The sequence below is a fragment of the Lipotes vexillifer genome, unplaced genomic scaffold (assembly GCF_000442215.2).
Source record: "Lipotes vexillifer unplaced genomic scaffold, Lipotes_vexillifer_v1.1 scaffold917, whole genome shotgun sequence".
Taxonomy (NCBI): domain Eukaryota; kingdom Metazoa; phylum Chordata; class Mammalia; order Artiodactyla; family Lipotidae; genus Lipotes; species Lipotes vexillifer.
Window position 1 is genome coordinate 957,897 of NW_006795104.1, and position 13,263 is coordinate 971,159.

The 13,263-nt window shown below is 38.5% G+C and overlaps 1 protein-coding gene and 1 pseudogene across 3 annotated transcripts in view; one reads left to right on the forward strand and one right to left on the reverse strand.

Annotated features, from left to right (window-relative positions):
• Positions 1 to 142, reverse strand: part of LOC103075227 (heterogeneous nuclear ribonucleoprotein A1-like) — a 4,708-nt pseudogene extending 4,566 nt beyond the window's left edge.
• The window catches only part of KIF27 (kinesin family member 27), an 83,787-nt gene that overhangs the window by 40,892 nt on the left and 29,632 nt on the right, over positions 1 to 13,263 (forward strand). Inside the window, exons 10-12 of one of the 3 annotated variants that reach the window (XM_007467438.1) lie at positions 1,502 to 1,699; positions 9,443 to 9,556; positions 12,592 to 12,768. In XM_007467438.1, the coding sequence (XP_007467500.1) occupies positions 1,502 to 1,699; positions 9,443 to 9,556; positions 12,592 to 12,768 (489 nt within the window). The remainder of the gene's footprint in view (positions 1 to 1,501; positions 1,700 to 9,442; positions 9,557 to 12,591; positions 12,769 to 13,263) is intronic. The other 2 variants (XM_007467439.1, XM_007467440.1) reach the window with 2 other exon arrangements.

Sequence of the window (13,263 nt, forward strand, 5' to 3'; positions counted from 1 at the left end):
GGGGCCACAACAGTGAGAGGCCCGCGTACCACAAAAAAAAAAAAAAGTGGCAAAGCCAGGGTCCAAATCCAGGCATGGGAAACTTCAGAGTCCTGTGGCCTCCAAGCTAGTAGTACTCAAAGTCCATCTGCAGATTGTTCATTATTGGTCTGCAGTGAGATAAAGGTAAATGGGAGCACAGCTTCTCTCAACAACAAAGTCTTGCATGAAAACATCATCAGCTGAATCTAATAATGTGCTTCATGGTGCAGGCTGACGACAGTCTGTGAGTGGTACTGGTCCACAGACCACATTTTGAGTAGCGCTGCTCTAAGCTACAATGCCTCTGTGAATACTTAATTTAATTAAAACAAAATGCGTTTATGTCAACAATTTATTGCCAAGATAAAGGAAATATTTAATCGTAGGCTGCATAACTTACAAATGACCTCACCTTAACTTTTTTATGTCACGTAAGAGGTACTTACTTAGTGCAATGCAAAAGTACAGCATACAAATCTAATATGTTTGCTTGTTTGATCAGGATTAAATTGAAACACTCTGGTATTTTATATTAGTAAACTCTTCAAAAAATTTTAATGCTGTCTATGGATAACTTTACCTAGAGAGGAAAAGCCTTATTTAAGGTAATTAAAATAGTAATTACAATGGTTGGTCACTCTCAGGGAAAATGGTATCATTTCTGATCATCTTAACTCAGGGATTAATGATTTAGGCTGCAGCTGGATATTAAAGATGAGCACAGTGGAATACTATGCAGTCATATAGAAAGAACAAATCTGAGAAAACACCTCTAAGATAACGTTAAACAGAAAAAAAGGGGAGGTGGAGAATAGTCTACCTAGAACATAAAGTTACTTATGTGCATATAAATTATTTCTCAAGGAATATTTAAGAAATTGGTAATTTTGTTTCAGGAAACAGGACAGGTAGATTAGGCGTCTGAGAGAAGCGTCATTTTAAATATAAGTTTAGGGCTTTCCTGGTGGCGCAGTGGTTGGGAGTCCGCCTGCCGATGCAGGGGACGCGGGTTTGTGCCCCGGTCCGGGAGGATCCCACATGCCGCGGAGCGGCTGGGCCCGTGGGCCATGGCCGCTGGGCCTGCGCGTCCGGAGCCTGTGTTCCGCAGCGGGAGAGGCCACAGCAGTGGGAGGCCCACATACAGCAAAAAAAAAAAAAAAAAAAAGTTTAGTTTTGTATTGTTTTTTTATTATGTACATAAAATATTTTAAAATTAAAACAATAAAAAAAGCAACGATGTCAATTTTGTTCTGTTTGGCTGTCAGCACCAGGAAGTCTCATTATTCTTTATATCTGGTAAAAATTATGATATTTGCTTGACTGTAAAAGTAGAAATGTAGAAAACAGTTGTGAAACTATCAAGAATAGATTAAAATCTAGGCAAAAATGCCTACCTGTGTCATTAAATGAAAAATTTAAGTTTACTGGAGGGATATGAGAGGTGCAGTTTTTCATTTTGAAATATTCTATATGATCCCAGGTTTTACAGAAGAAGCAACAAAATAGTAAGAAATTGGCATCACTGTCGATCCAAAATGAGAAACGTGCTAATGAACTAGAGCAGAATGTAGATCACATGAAACATCAAAAGGTACAGCTGCAAAAAAGACTTCAAGAAGAAAATGAGAAACGGAAGCAACTGGATGCAGAAATTAAGCGGGGTCAACAAAAAATCAAAGTAATATTGTCATACTTTCCTGCTAAGCATAATATGAAATGTTCAATGGCTCAGAGCTAATGTAACCAAGGTCTTGATTCAGTTGGCTTGTGAGGTATCTCACCTTGGCCTGTCCTTGGCTGCTGTCCTCATTCACTTTAAAACTTTGTTGATCTACATAGTAAAAGCTATTTATTGAATTCTGAGTACTGTCTTGAAGGCTTTGACTTCCCAAAAGAAAGTGCCGTGATAATTTCTGTAACTAGGATCTTAACTTCAGTTGAGGCTGTCAAAAGCACAAATTTATAAAGCTGACTTTCTAAAAAAATATCTAACATTTGAATAGGATTTGCCATTTTCAAAGTACTTTGACATGCATTGTCCATGTGGCAGCATAGAAAAAAGTACAAGGTAAAATGGTACCATTTCATTCATAGTGTGCAGAAAAGTGATCAGACCTGTATGCCCAGCCATTCTATAGAATGGATTGGGCTGGGGAGGAACTAGTGGTGTCAGCCTGGGCTCTGGAGCCAGGCTTGCATGTATTCAATCCCAACTCTCTCAGTTCCTGGCTAGATAAGATCATTTACTGAGAAAATCACTTACACCCTCTGTGTCTGTTTATCATACTTGCCTCAGTAGGGCTCTTTTGAAGAAGAGAATGATGATAATGATCATAATAACAACAACAAACACTTATCTAGCACTGTGTACCAGGCTCTGTTCTGTTCAAATGTTAAGCCAGACCCAAGGTTTGGAATATAATTGGAGATTTCCTAGATTTTAAACTTTGGAAAATAATATATTCTCAGACCTTAAAAAAAAAAAAAAAGACAATTTAGTGATGGAAGGGAACTTAAAAGAGCATTTAAGCCAAATTACTGATTCTTTTTTTTTTAATCAGCTTTATTGAGATATACTTCACATATCATACAGTTCACCCATGTAAAGCATACAGTGAGTTTTGGTATATTACATTATTGATTTTTATAAAATAATATAACATGAAATTGACCATTTTAACTTTGTCTAAGCTTATAGCTCAGTGCCATTAATTACACTGGGTGTTGTGCAACCATCACCACTATCTTTTTGCAAAACTTTTTCATCACCCTTAATAGACACTTGGTAACCATTAACTCCCTTTCCCCTCTTCCCCCCAAGCCCCTGGTAACCCTAATCTACTTCTCTCTTTATGAATTTGCCTATTCTAGATATTTCATAAAAGTGAAATCATACAATATTTGTCTTGTATCTGGCTTTTTTCCTTTAGCATCATGTTTTCAAGGTTCAGCCATGTTGTAGTATATATCAGAACTTCATTCCTTCTTATGGCTGGGTAATATTCCATTGCATGCGTACACAACATTTTGCTTCTGCATTTATCTGATAGGCACTTGGGTTGTTTCCACGTTTTGGCTATTGAATAATGCTGTGATAAACATTGGCATAGAAGTAACTGTTCAAGTGCCTGCTTTCAATTTGGAATTGAAATACCTAGGTGTGGAATTGCTGGGTCATATGCTAATTCTATGCTTAGCTTTTTGAGGAACAACCAACTGTTTCTGATAGTGGCAGCACCATTTTACATTCCCACCAGCAATGTATGAGGGGTCTGATTTCTCTGCATGTTCATCAACACTTGTCATTTTCTGTTTCTTTTTTATTATAGTCATCCAAGTACATGTGAAGTGGAATCTCATTGTGGTTTTGATTTTCATTTCCATAGTGACTAATGGTATTGAACACCTTTTTATGTGCTTATTGCCCGTTTGTATATCTTATTTGGAGAAATGTCTTTTCAAGTTCTTTTTCTACTTTTTAATTGGGTTGTCTCTGTTGTTGAGTTGTGGGAATTTATTATGTATTCTGGACATTAAACTTTATCAGATACATGACTTCCAAATATTTTTTTCCATTCTGTAGATTATCTTTACATTTTCTTTTTCTTTTTTTTTAAATTTTATTTATTTATTTATTTTTGGCTGTGTTAGGTCTTCATTTCTGTGTGAGGGCTTTCTCTAGTTGCGGTGAGCGGGGGCCACTCTTCATCATGGTGCACGGGCCTCTCACTCTCGCGGCCTCTCCTGTTGCGGAGCACAGGCTCCAGACGCGCAGGCTCAGTAGTTGTGGCTCACGGGCCCAGTTGCTCCGTGGCATGTGGGATCTTCCCAGACCAGGGCTCGAACCCGTGTCCCCTGCATTGGCAGGCAGATTCTCAACCACTGCACCACCAGGGAAGCCCTTTACATTTTCTTGATAATATTCTTTGATGCACCAAAGTTTTACATTTTTTATGAAGTTCCAATTTATCTATTTTTCCTTTTGTTGCTTGTGCTTTTAGTATCATATCTGAGAATCCGTTGCCAAATCTAAGGTCATAAGGATTTACCCCTATGTTTTCTTCTGGAGTTTTATGGTTTTAGCTCTTATATTTAGGTTCCTGGTCCATTTTGAGTTAATTTTTGTATATGGTGTGAGGTAGGGGTCCATCTTCATTCTTTTGCATGTGGAAATCCAGTTGTTCCAGCACCATCTATTGAAAAGACTATTCTTTCCCTGTTTAATGGACTTGGTGCCCTTGTCAAAAACCAATTGGCTGTAGATTTATGGATTTATTTCTAAACTTTCAGTTCTATTCCATTTGTCTATACGTCTATCCTTGTGCAAGTACACACTGTTTTGATTACAGTAGCTTTGCAGTAGATTTTGGGAAGTAAGTCCTCCAACTTTGTACTTTTTCAGGATTGTTTTTGCTATTTGAGGACTCTTGAAATTCCACATGAATTTAAGGGTCAGCTTTTCCATTCTACAAAAAAGGCCATTGGAATTTTTTTTTAATGCTTTGATTGTGTTTAATGCATGGTTCTTTTTTTTTTTACAGCAGCACTCAACAAATTTTTATTTTCAAATTATTCCTTTTACGACAGTCTGTTCTTGGCTTTTCTCTGTAGATCCACTTTTTAAAAATTTATTTATTTTCTTTATTTTTTTGGCTGCATCTGGTCTTAGTTGAGGCATGCAGGATCTTTCATTGTGGTGCAGGCTCTTTGTTGTGGCTCAATGGCTTCTCTCTAGTTGTGGTATGTGGGCCTCTGTCTAGTTGTGGCGTGCAGGTTTTCTCTCTAGTTGTGGCACGGGGGCTCCAGGGTGCGTGGGCTCTGTAGTATGCAGCACACAGGCTCTCTCATTGAGGCGCACAAGCTCAGTAGTTGTGGCGCATGGGCTTAGTTGCCCTGCGGCATGTGGGATCTTAGTTCCCTGACCAGGGATTGAACGCAAGTCCCCTGCATTGGAAGGCAGGTTCTTTACCACTGGACTACCAGGGAAGTCCCGGCCATTGGATTTTTGTGTGTGTGTGTGTGGTACACAGGCCTCTCACTGTTGTGGCCTCTCCCATTGCAGAGCACAGGCTCTGGACACGTAGGCTCAGCGGCCATGGCTCACAGGTCCAGCTGCTCCGCGGCATGAGGGATCCTCCCAGACTGGGGCACGAGCCTGTGTCCCCTGCATCGGCAGGGGGACTCTCAACCACTGCACCACCAGGGAAGCCCACGGCCATTGGAATTTTGATATGGATTGTGTTGACTATGTAGAGCTCTTAGTGTAGTATTGGCATCATGACAATGTTAAGCATGGGGCATGAGCATGGGGCATCTTTTCATTTATTTAAATCTTCTTTAATTTCTATCAGAATGTTTTATAATTTTTAGTGTACTAACTAGTCTTTTACCTCCTTGGTTAAACTTATTCCCAGATATTTTATTATTTTAGATATTATAAATGGAATTGCTTTCTTAATTTCCTTGAGTTGCTCATTCTAAATAATAATGGTAATAATTATTATAGCAGTAAATAATATTTATTATTTGTCTTTAGTCAGTACTATGCTAAGCACTTATGTGCTTTATCTCATTTCTCTTTTTCTCCTTCTGTATTTTCAGCTTTTCCTTTTCTCCTAGATTCTTTCTTTAAACATCTTAGACTTTTCTCGTCCTAAAATTGTTCTCCTTCAACTTTATACTTCTCTCTCTCACTTCTCCCCTTTATAACCAAACTTCTTGGAAAAGTTTACTATATTTGATTCTGTTTCCTTTCCTTTCATTTGTTCTCCTCTCCAGTCTGGTTTCTGGGTCTCGGCTGTACAGTTCATTTCAAAACTCTTGAGAAGTTCACTAGTGCTCTCTCTGTCACACCTCAGCTGCATCCACCATAGTTCACCACTCCCTCCATTTTGAAATATTTCCCCCTTTGCCTTTGTGAAATTATACTCACCTTGTTTTTTCTTCTCTGATTGCTTGTTCTTTGTCTTTGCTAGCTTATCCTACACTACTGTTTCCTACCTATGGGAATTACTCAGGGCTCTAGCCTATGCCCTCGTATTTTCCATACTCTGTTCTGGGTGACCTCTCACCTTGTCTTTTTCCATGACTGAAGTTTAACTCTGACAACTCCCAGATTTAATCCTTAATACCAGATTTGCCATTTGAGCTCTGGATTCATATATCCAACCATTGACATCTTTATTAGGTTGTGTTATAGATGAATTCCCTTACTTACCTCCCCACTATTCCTCCTTCCTGCTGCCTTCATGGGGGAGAAAATATAGTTTTCCAGTGTACTTTACATGACATTTCAATGCATTCAGTTGGGCAAGCTAGAAATTTAGCAGTCATCCTTGACTCTGTCCTCTTCCTCATTACGCATATCCAATGAACCACAAAGTCCTATAAATTGAGTCTTCTAAATATCTTGAATCTGTTCAATTCTCATTTCACTGCCAACAGCCTAGTCTGTTCGTTGCTGTCCTTCCTCCAGTGTGAGGATCAGGCCTGCCTGTCAGTCCTGTGGTCTTTGGATCTCAGCTTCTCATCTCTCATGAACCCTGGGCTTAAACCAAGAAGACATAGCACTCTCTAAATCTATGTTTAGGGAAAAGAAAAAGACTTTTGAGCAGAATGCATAGTCTGCTGAAATGCAACTCTGCCTGTAACTTAAACTTTTTACACTCTTATCTCGGGTAATTTTGTTCCTTCTCTCATTCTAGGGGAATATGACCCATTTAAGGGGAGAATGAGTATTCCAGAAAAAGGAACAGTCTTGCCCCAAAGATATATTGAAGTTTCTACTACTTCATGCAAAAACAAAACCTGCTCAGAGTCCTAAGGGATATCTTGTCTTCTGTTTGGAGCTAACTCTCTAACATTCCATTTTTCACTTGACTAAACCATTTCCAGAGAATACTATGACTTCTGCATAGGTTCTTCAGTTCTTGTTTTTGTTTTTGCGGTATGCGGGCCTCTCACCGCTGTGGCCTCTCCCGCCGCGGAGCAACAGGCTCCGGACGCGCAGGCTCAGCGGCCATGGCTCACGGGCCCAGCCACTCCGCGGCAATGTGGGATCCTCCCGGACCGGGGCACAAACCCGTGTCCCCTGCATCGGCAGGCGTACTCTCAACCACTGCGCCACCAGGGAAGCCCGGTTCTTCAGTTCTTAACTGAAGACTATGGATGAGCTATAAAGGAAAGGTATGGGAACCCCTGAAATGTGACCTGGGCTTTTTACTTCTCTAAGCACCAATTTCCTCATCTATAAAATGGGACTTATAATGGTATGTTTCATAGGATTATTGTGAGGATTAAATGGGATAATTAAATAGATGTAAAAAGCGTAGCACAGTACCTGGTAGACAGTTATTTTACTATTATAATAGAGATTACAATATAAGGTAAAGGTAATAATGTCTAGAGCAACATGCAAAAGAGGGGATTAGACCACCTGCAGTACACTTTCAAAGCATTTGTAGGCTTTGAAATAGCCTAAGTATAGTAGGCAGTCAGCTCCAGTATAAGGTGCCTTTCTTTCAGCATCCTGAAGTTGCTGTGACTGTGACAGGGGCTAAATTATAACTGTGAACTAGAGCTAGGGAAGCATGAAAAATTAATGGGTAGTAAATATAACAGGGTCCAAATGCACTCATAATTCAACTCAAGTGGGCATAGAAAATTTCTTTATCTAGACTATAGCAGACCTGTGTTCCTTATGACACCCCTCCCACCCTGCCCTGCCCAAACCATGTCACGAGAATTTCTGGAAATATCATGGGAACTAACCAAATAACCAGTCTGTCCAAACCTTATTCTGATAGTTTAAACATTTCCTTCAAATAATTCTCAGTTCTCTTGAATAAGAATATTCAGTCTCTTGGCCTCTTCCTCCCCATGATTCTCAAAGATAGAGTCTGGTATATGTGGTGTTCAGGTGTGTAGCTTTATTGCATCACATGGTGTTGAGGGGGAAGGGACTTTCTGAGTTTCATTTGGTCCTTGGATGTGACTGGATGGAATCTGCTCTCTCTTGTTCACCTTTCCCTGCTGGCACTTGATGTGAAGCCAGTATAGTTCATAGATTGGTCTCACTGTCAGCTTAGAGCCTGGCGGTACTTTGGCTTCATCTCATCTCCTAATGGCATTATAAATCCCTGTTGAGACTATTAGATCTTCCAAATAGCTTGCTAGCCCCGTGGCCTGTCCTCACCTTCAGTTTTGGGGTCAATTCCCCACAATAACTGACCCCTATTTGTTCTCAACTCAGGATCCTCATCATCTGAGGCCAAGGAGTCCAATTAGTCTCTGTTTCCTGATCGTGCTTCTCTGTTCTTTCAGCAAGACTGGGCAGATCCATGTGGGTGTGAGGCCTCTGCGCTGCAGTCCTCATTTTCTCCGTCTGCTCTCAGTGATACCTTTATTTATCATCCCCTTTCTGGGCCAAAACTCAGAGAGAAGAAAGTTGGGACATACATCTTTTTTACTGTCTCTTTTCTCCTTTCTGCCATTTCCAGGGCTGGAAAATGGTAGACTTCCCTTTTACTTCCTTTTTATCAGTACTTCTGAAATTACCTAGGGAAAAGGTACAATTTTCATTTTATTATTAATTTGTCACAGCCCAATACCTTTGTAAAACAAGAACTAGTAGAAAAATGAAATAAAAACTAAAATATACAAGTCTATCTTTTAGTTATTAGGTTCAACAGACATAAAATTATTCTGTTAAATTGTTGTAAAAGGTTCTAAACACTTACTTTTAATTTCTGTACTTATCCATCATGGACCAGTAAGAAATAGCAATGCAGACCAGTTCACGTTGAGTTCATGGCCTCCTTCCTGATTCCTGCTAAGCTTTGGTGGTGGATGGCGACATCGTCTCTAAACCCCAGTAGAACACAAGGGCCCTCTTGACTTGACTCTTAAGATGTGAATGGAAACTAAAGGAATTTGGAAAATACTCTTTAGAGGACCATGATCAATCTTGAAAGACTATTTTCATGCTGCAAAATCTGATTTTTGAATGCTGGAAACTGAATATAACTTTTCTTTTTACATTTCTCCTGTGATAAATTATATCCCCATTGCAGATGGGTGCCTTGGGTGGACTAACTGAAGGTAATGAACTCAGAAAGGCAGAAGAAAAGAGCAGATTTATAATTTTCATACTCTTATCCCTGTTATGCAAATTTGTAACACTGGCAAAGAATGAAAAAAAAAACCTAGTTTTTCTAGTAAATCCTGACTTTTGCTGTGAGATTTTATTGCTTGAATGAGTGGCTAACGTTATTTTCTTCTTAAATGGCCCCAACCTTCATCTACTCGTTTTCTTTCTTTTTGCAACTAAGAAAGTAAATGTTAAAATGATTATCTGCATAAATATTTAATGATGACCATGTAGTAAAAGCAATAAGGTGTTTTCATTTCCTGTTTTCTATAGGAACTACAGTTAAAAACAGAACAGGAAGAAGGTCTAAAACTGAAAGCTGAGGACCTTTATGCATTTAAGATGAAAAGGAGAAAAGGTTCGTTTGGAAGTATAGACCAACTCCAGGTTTGTCGATTCTATTTAGTGTTTCCTGGTTTCTCTTCAGTTTGATGATTGTCTAAATAGGGGTAAAAAGTGGTGGACTCTGAATAAAATCTTCAAACACTAGACTTTGCCACTCGAGTACAAAATTTCTAATATTTCTTCTGAATTTTTTGTGTTATTAAAAAATTAATTTCCCATCCGGAAATGTGCTGTATTCTTATTTCAGTAGAAATGGATTTATCTGAATGTTGTGGAATGTAAACATGAAAACTAGATTGTATTTATTCCCATGTCAAGATTGGTTTATTCACCTGGAAACATATATTTCTAAAGATAAGAGATCTCTACTCAAGCACAACCGAACTGTATATGCACCATATATAATATACTAAAAAGCTATTGTTTTAGTGCCACATTTAAAAAATGAAATCCATAGATTAATATCAAAGTTCAAAGAAACAATTTTAATTTTGGGTAAATTAGAAATGGCAGTTCTAAAAGTCTTAAAGAAGATTACTGTGCTTAAAACTGTAATTACCCTCAAATGCGAATACATCACCTTAATTCTGAAAAATTTATTTGCTCTCTCTTCTTAAACCTTATATATTTTAATAGTAAAATTTAGGACATGAATGTATTCTCAGTTATTTTACTAGTGTAGTTTAGAAATTAGTTGAAGAGCTCTCTCTCTGACGTACTTTGTAATATTTCTGGGTGGAAGGGTATGTGGGGGAGTAGGTGAGGTAGGAATGCATAGTTAGACCTGCTTTTCAAAATGTTAAGGATCTAAATTTTAAATGAATACAATAATAGATTCCCACAGCTTGCACTGATTATGTCGGGTTAAAAATAATAATAAAACAAACAAAAACCTTCATGCTTTTTAATGTTGTAAAACAACATTTTCCAGAATTTGACTAAACAAGAACAAGATTTTAAATTAATCAATATGACTATCCAAAGAGCTTTTAATAGGACATTGATTTGATATGAAGCTCTCTTATAAGAGAGTATTTAAAATTGGAACTGTGTGGTGGGAATATTTATTATAAGAAAAGACAAAATAAGAAATTTTCAGAAAAGTTACTAAGATACAGTGAATTGCACAAATCATACCCTTTATTATATCAAATGCAGAAAAATCCATTCACTTATTTTTATTTCCCTAAAAAAGCCTGTATTATGTTAGCAGACTCCTACCCATTCTTCAAAGCACAGCTAAAGTATTGCCTACTCTGTGAGGCTGGCACTGACATTTCTTCCATTTCTCAGACAGAACCGATCCCTCCTTCCATTTTTGCATACATAGTACCTAGGAGTTAGCTGTATACAACATTTATTATCAACCGTCATAATTTTTTGGTTTCTTTCCTGTTGGAATGGAGCTTACAGAATATCTGTTATTCATCTTTCAAACCCCACTCACAGTCAAGAAATGTTTGTAGAATATGTTTTAAGTTAATTGCTCATCTTCATAGGGTCTCATATATGGAGTTTCTAAGGTATAGCTGGATATAACAAAACTAAAGTATTTCTGTAGTTGCTCTGGGATATGCTTCCTGTTCCTAATAATTGTAGAGCTGCTCTTTTAGGCCTCAATATTATTTGGAGGTGCTGTTGCTTATAGGACCATACTATCTAGGTCTGGATGGAAAACTACATAGCTCTGGACCTGCTTTGCCTTGGCCACTTTGCTCTCTTTTTCTCATGCATATTCACTGTCTTATTGTCTTAATATAGATTTCTAGGGAGTTTTTTTTTTTTTTTGTGGTACGCAGGCCTCTCACTGTTGTGGCCTCTCCCGCTGCGGAACACAGGCTCCGGACGCGCAGGCTCAGCGGCCATGGCTCACGGGCCCAGCCGCTCCACGGCATGTGGGATCTTCCCGGACCGGGGCACGAACCCATGTCCCCTGCATCGGCAGGTGGACTCTCAACCACTGCGCCACCAGGGAAGCCCTCTAGGGACAGTTTTTATCAAGTTTGAGAAGAACTGGAAAATAGTTCTATATTGATTTGTTTTCTTATTATTTGTTATTTAGGTGGCATTACTTCATTACTATGTCCCAGTGCAGATGGGCACTTGGTAGAGTTCATCTTGGACAGTCATTCCATTCACATTTTTGTTTGTACATATTTCTGGGTATCCTTAACTCAAGAGAATACTGAGATGTTTGTTTTGGAAATCTTTACAGCTCAATTTATTTTATTTTGTAATTATTTGATGTTGACAGGCTACAATGCAGAGTGGATTTCCATGCTCCATCATCTGTGTCTTCCACAATGTGTATTCATTTATTCACCTCATTAGTTGATTGGTTGAATCAAGAATTCATTTAGGGCTTCCCTGGTGGCGCAGTGGTTGGGAGTCCGCCTGCCGATGCAGGGGACGCGGGTTCGTGCCCCGGTCCGGGAGGATCCCGCGTGCCGCGGAGCGGCTGGGCCAGTGAGCCGTGGCCACTGGGCCTGCGCGTCCGGAGCCTGTGCTCCGCAGCGGGAGAGGCCACAACAGTGAGAGGCCCGCGTACCACAGCAAAAAAAAAAAAAAAAGAAGAAGAATTCATTTAACATTTTATTGAAAGCCAATCATGGGCCAGGCAGTAGAGCAGGCACTGGGGCTAGAGAGGCAAAAAGCACTGTCGCTGCAATCAGTCAAGGAGCTCAAGTAGGGGAGAAAGACTATAGAACAATTAGTAGTATTAGTGCTGTGAGAGAGGTGTGCACCTCTGTAACAGAGAAGATTTCCAGCATGTTCTCAGAACTAACTCTCAATATAAAGAAAACTGTCAGCCTGAAAAATCTCAGACTCAAAACATATTTGTGGAATAAATTTTAATTCCTTATAAAACAACACAGAAAGATGTTAACTTAGAACCACTTATTTCTTGACAGTTTTGGACAGACACTATTTTATTATTCTCACTGTTCATTTAAGGTATTCCAGATAGTTTTTAAATGTTCATTTAAGGTGTTTTAGTCAATCTGGAGTTATGTTATTACTATATAAATTTTATGGTGACGAAAAACAAATAACATTTCTTTGGAATTTTAATGTAGAAATTGGATGAGCAAAAGAAATGGTTAGATGAAGAAGTAGAGAAAGTTCTGAACCAACGCCAAGAATTAGAGGAGCTGGAAGAAGACTTAAAGAAACGGGAGGCCATAGTTTGTAAGAAGGAGGCCCTGTTACAGGAGAAGAGCCATCTGGAAAATAAGAAGTTACGATCTAGTGAGGTATTCTATTTAATATGCTCTTTGATTCTGGTTGTAAGCCTTATAAACTAGGATTTATTTTTCTCTATGAAGTAAATCATACCACTGTAAAGTTAGAAACCAAAAGAAAACTTTTCTGGTTTTCAGTGTATTTCACTCATTAGTGCTTATTTAATGACTATCACTAAAATCTATTTTGAAGTAAAATGTTCAATGTTCTACCAAGTATGATTTACTTATTATTCACTTTTGGGGGGTATTTTAAAAATTGTAGTATATTATACATAACATAAAATTTACCATTTTGACCATTTTAAAGTGTACAATTCAGCGGCATTAATTACATTTACAGTGTGGTACAACCATCACTGTTGTCTATTTCCAAACTTTTTATTGCCTCAAACAGAAACTCTATAACCATTAAGCAATAATTCACCATTTCCCCTGGCAGCCTCTATTATTAACCTTAGTGGATATTTTATTTATTTATTTATTTTTTGCGGTACACGGGCCTCT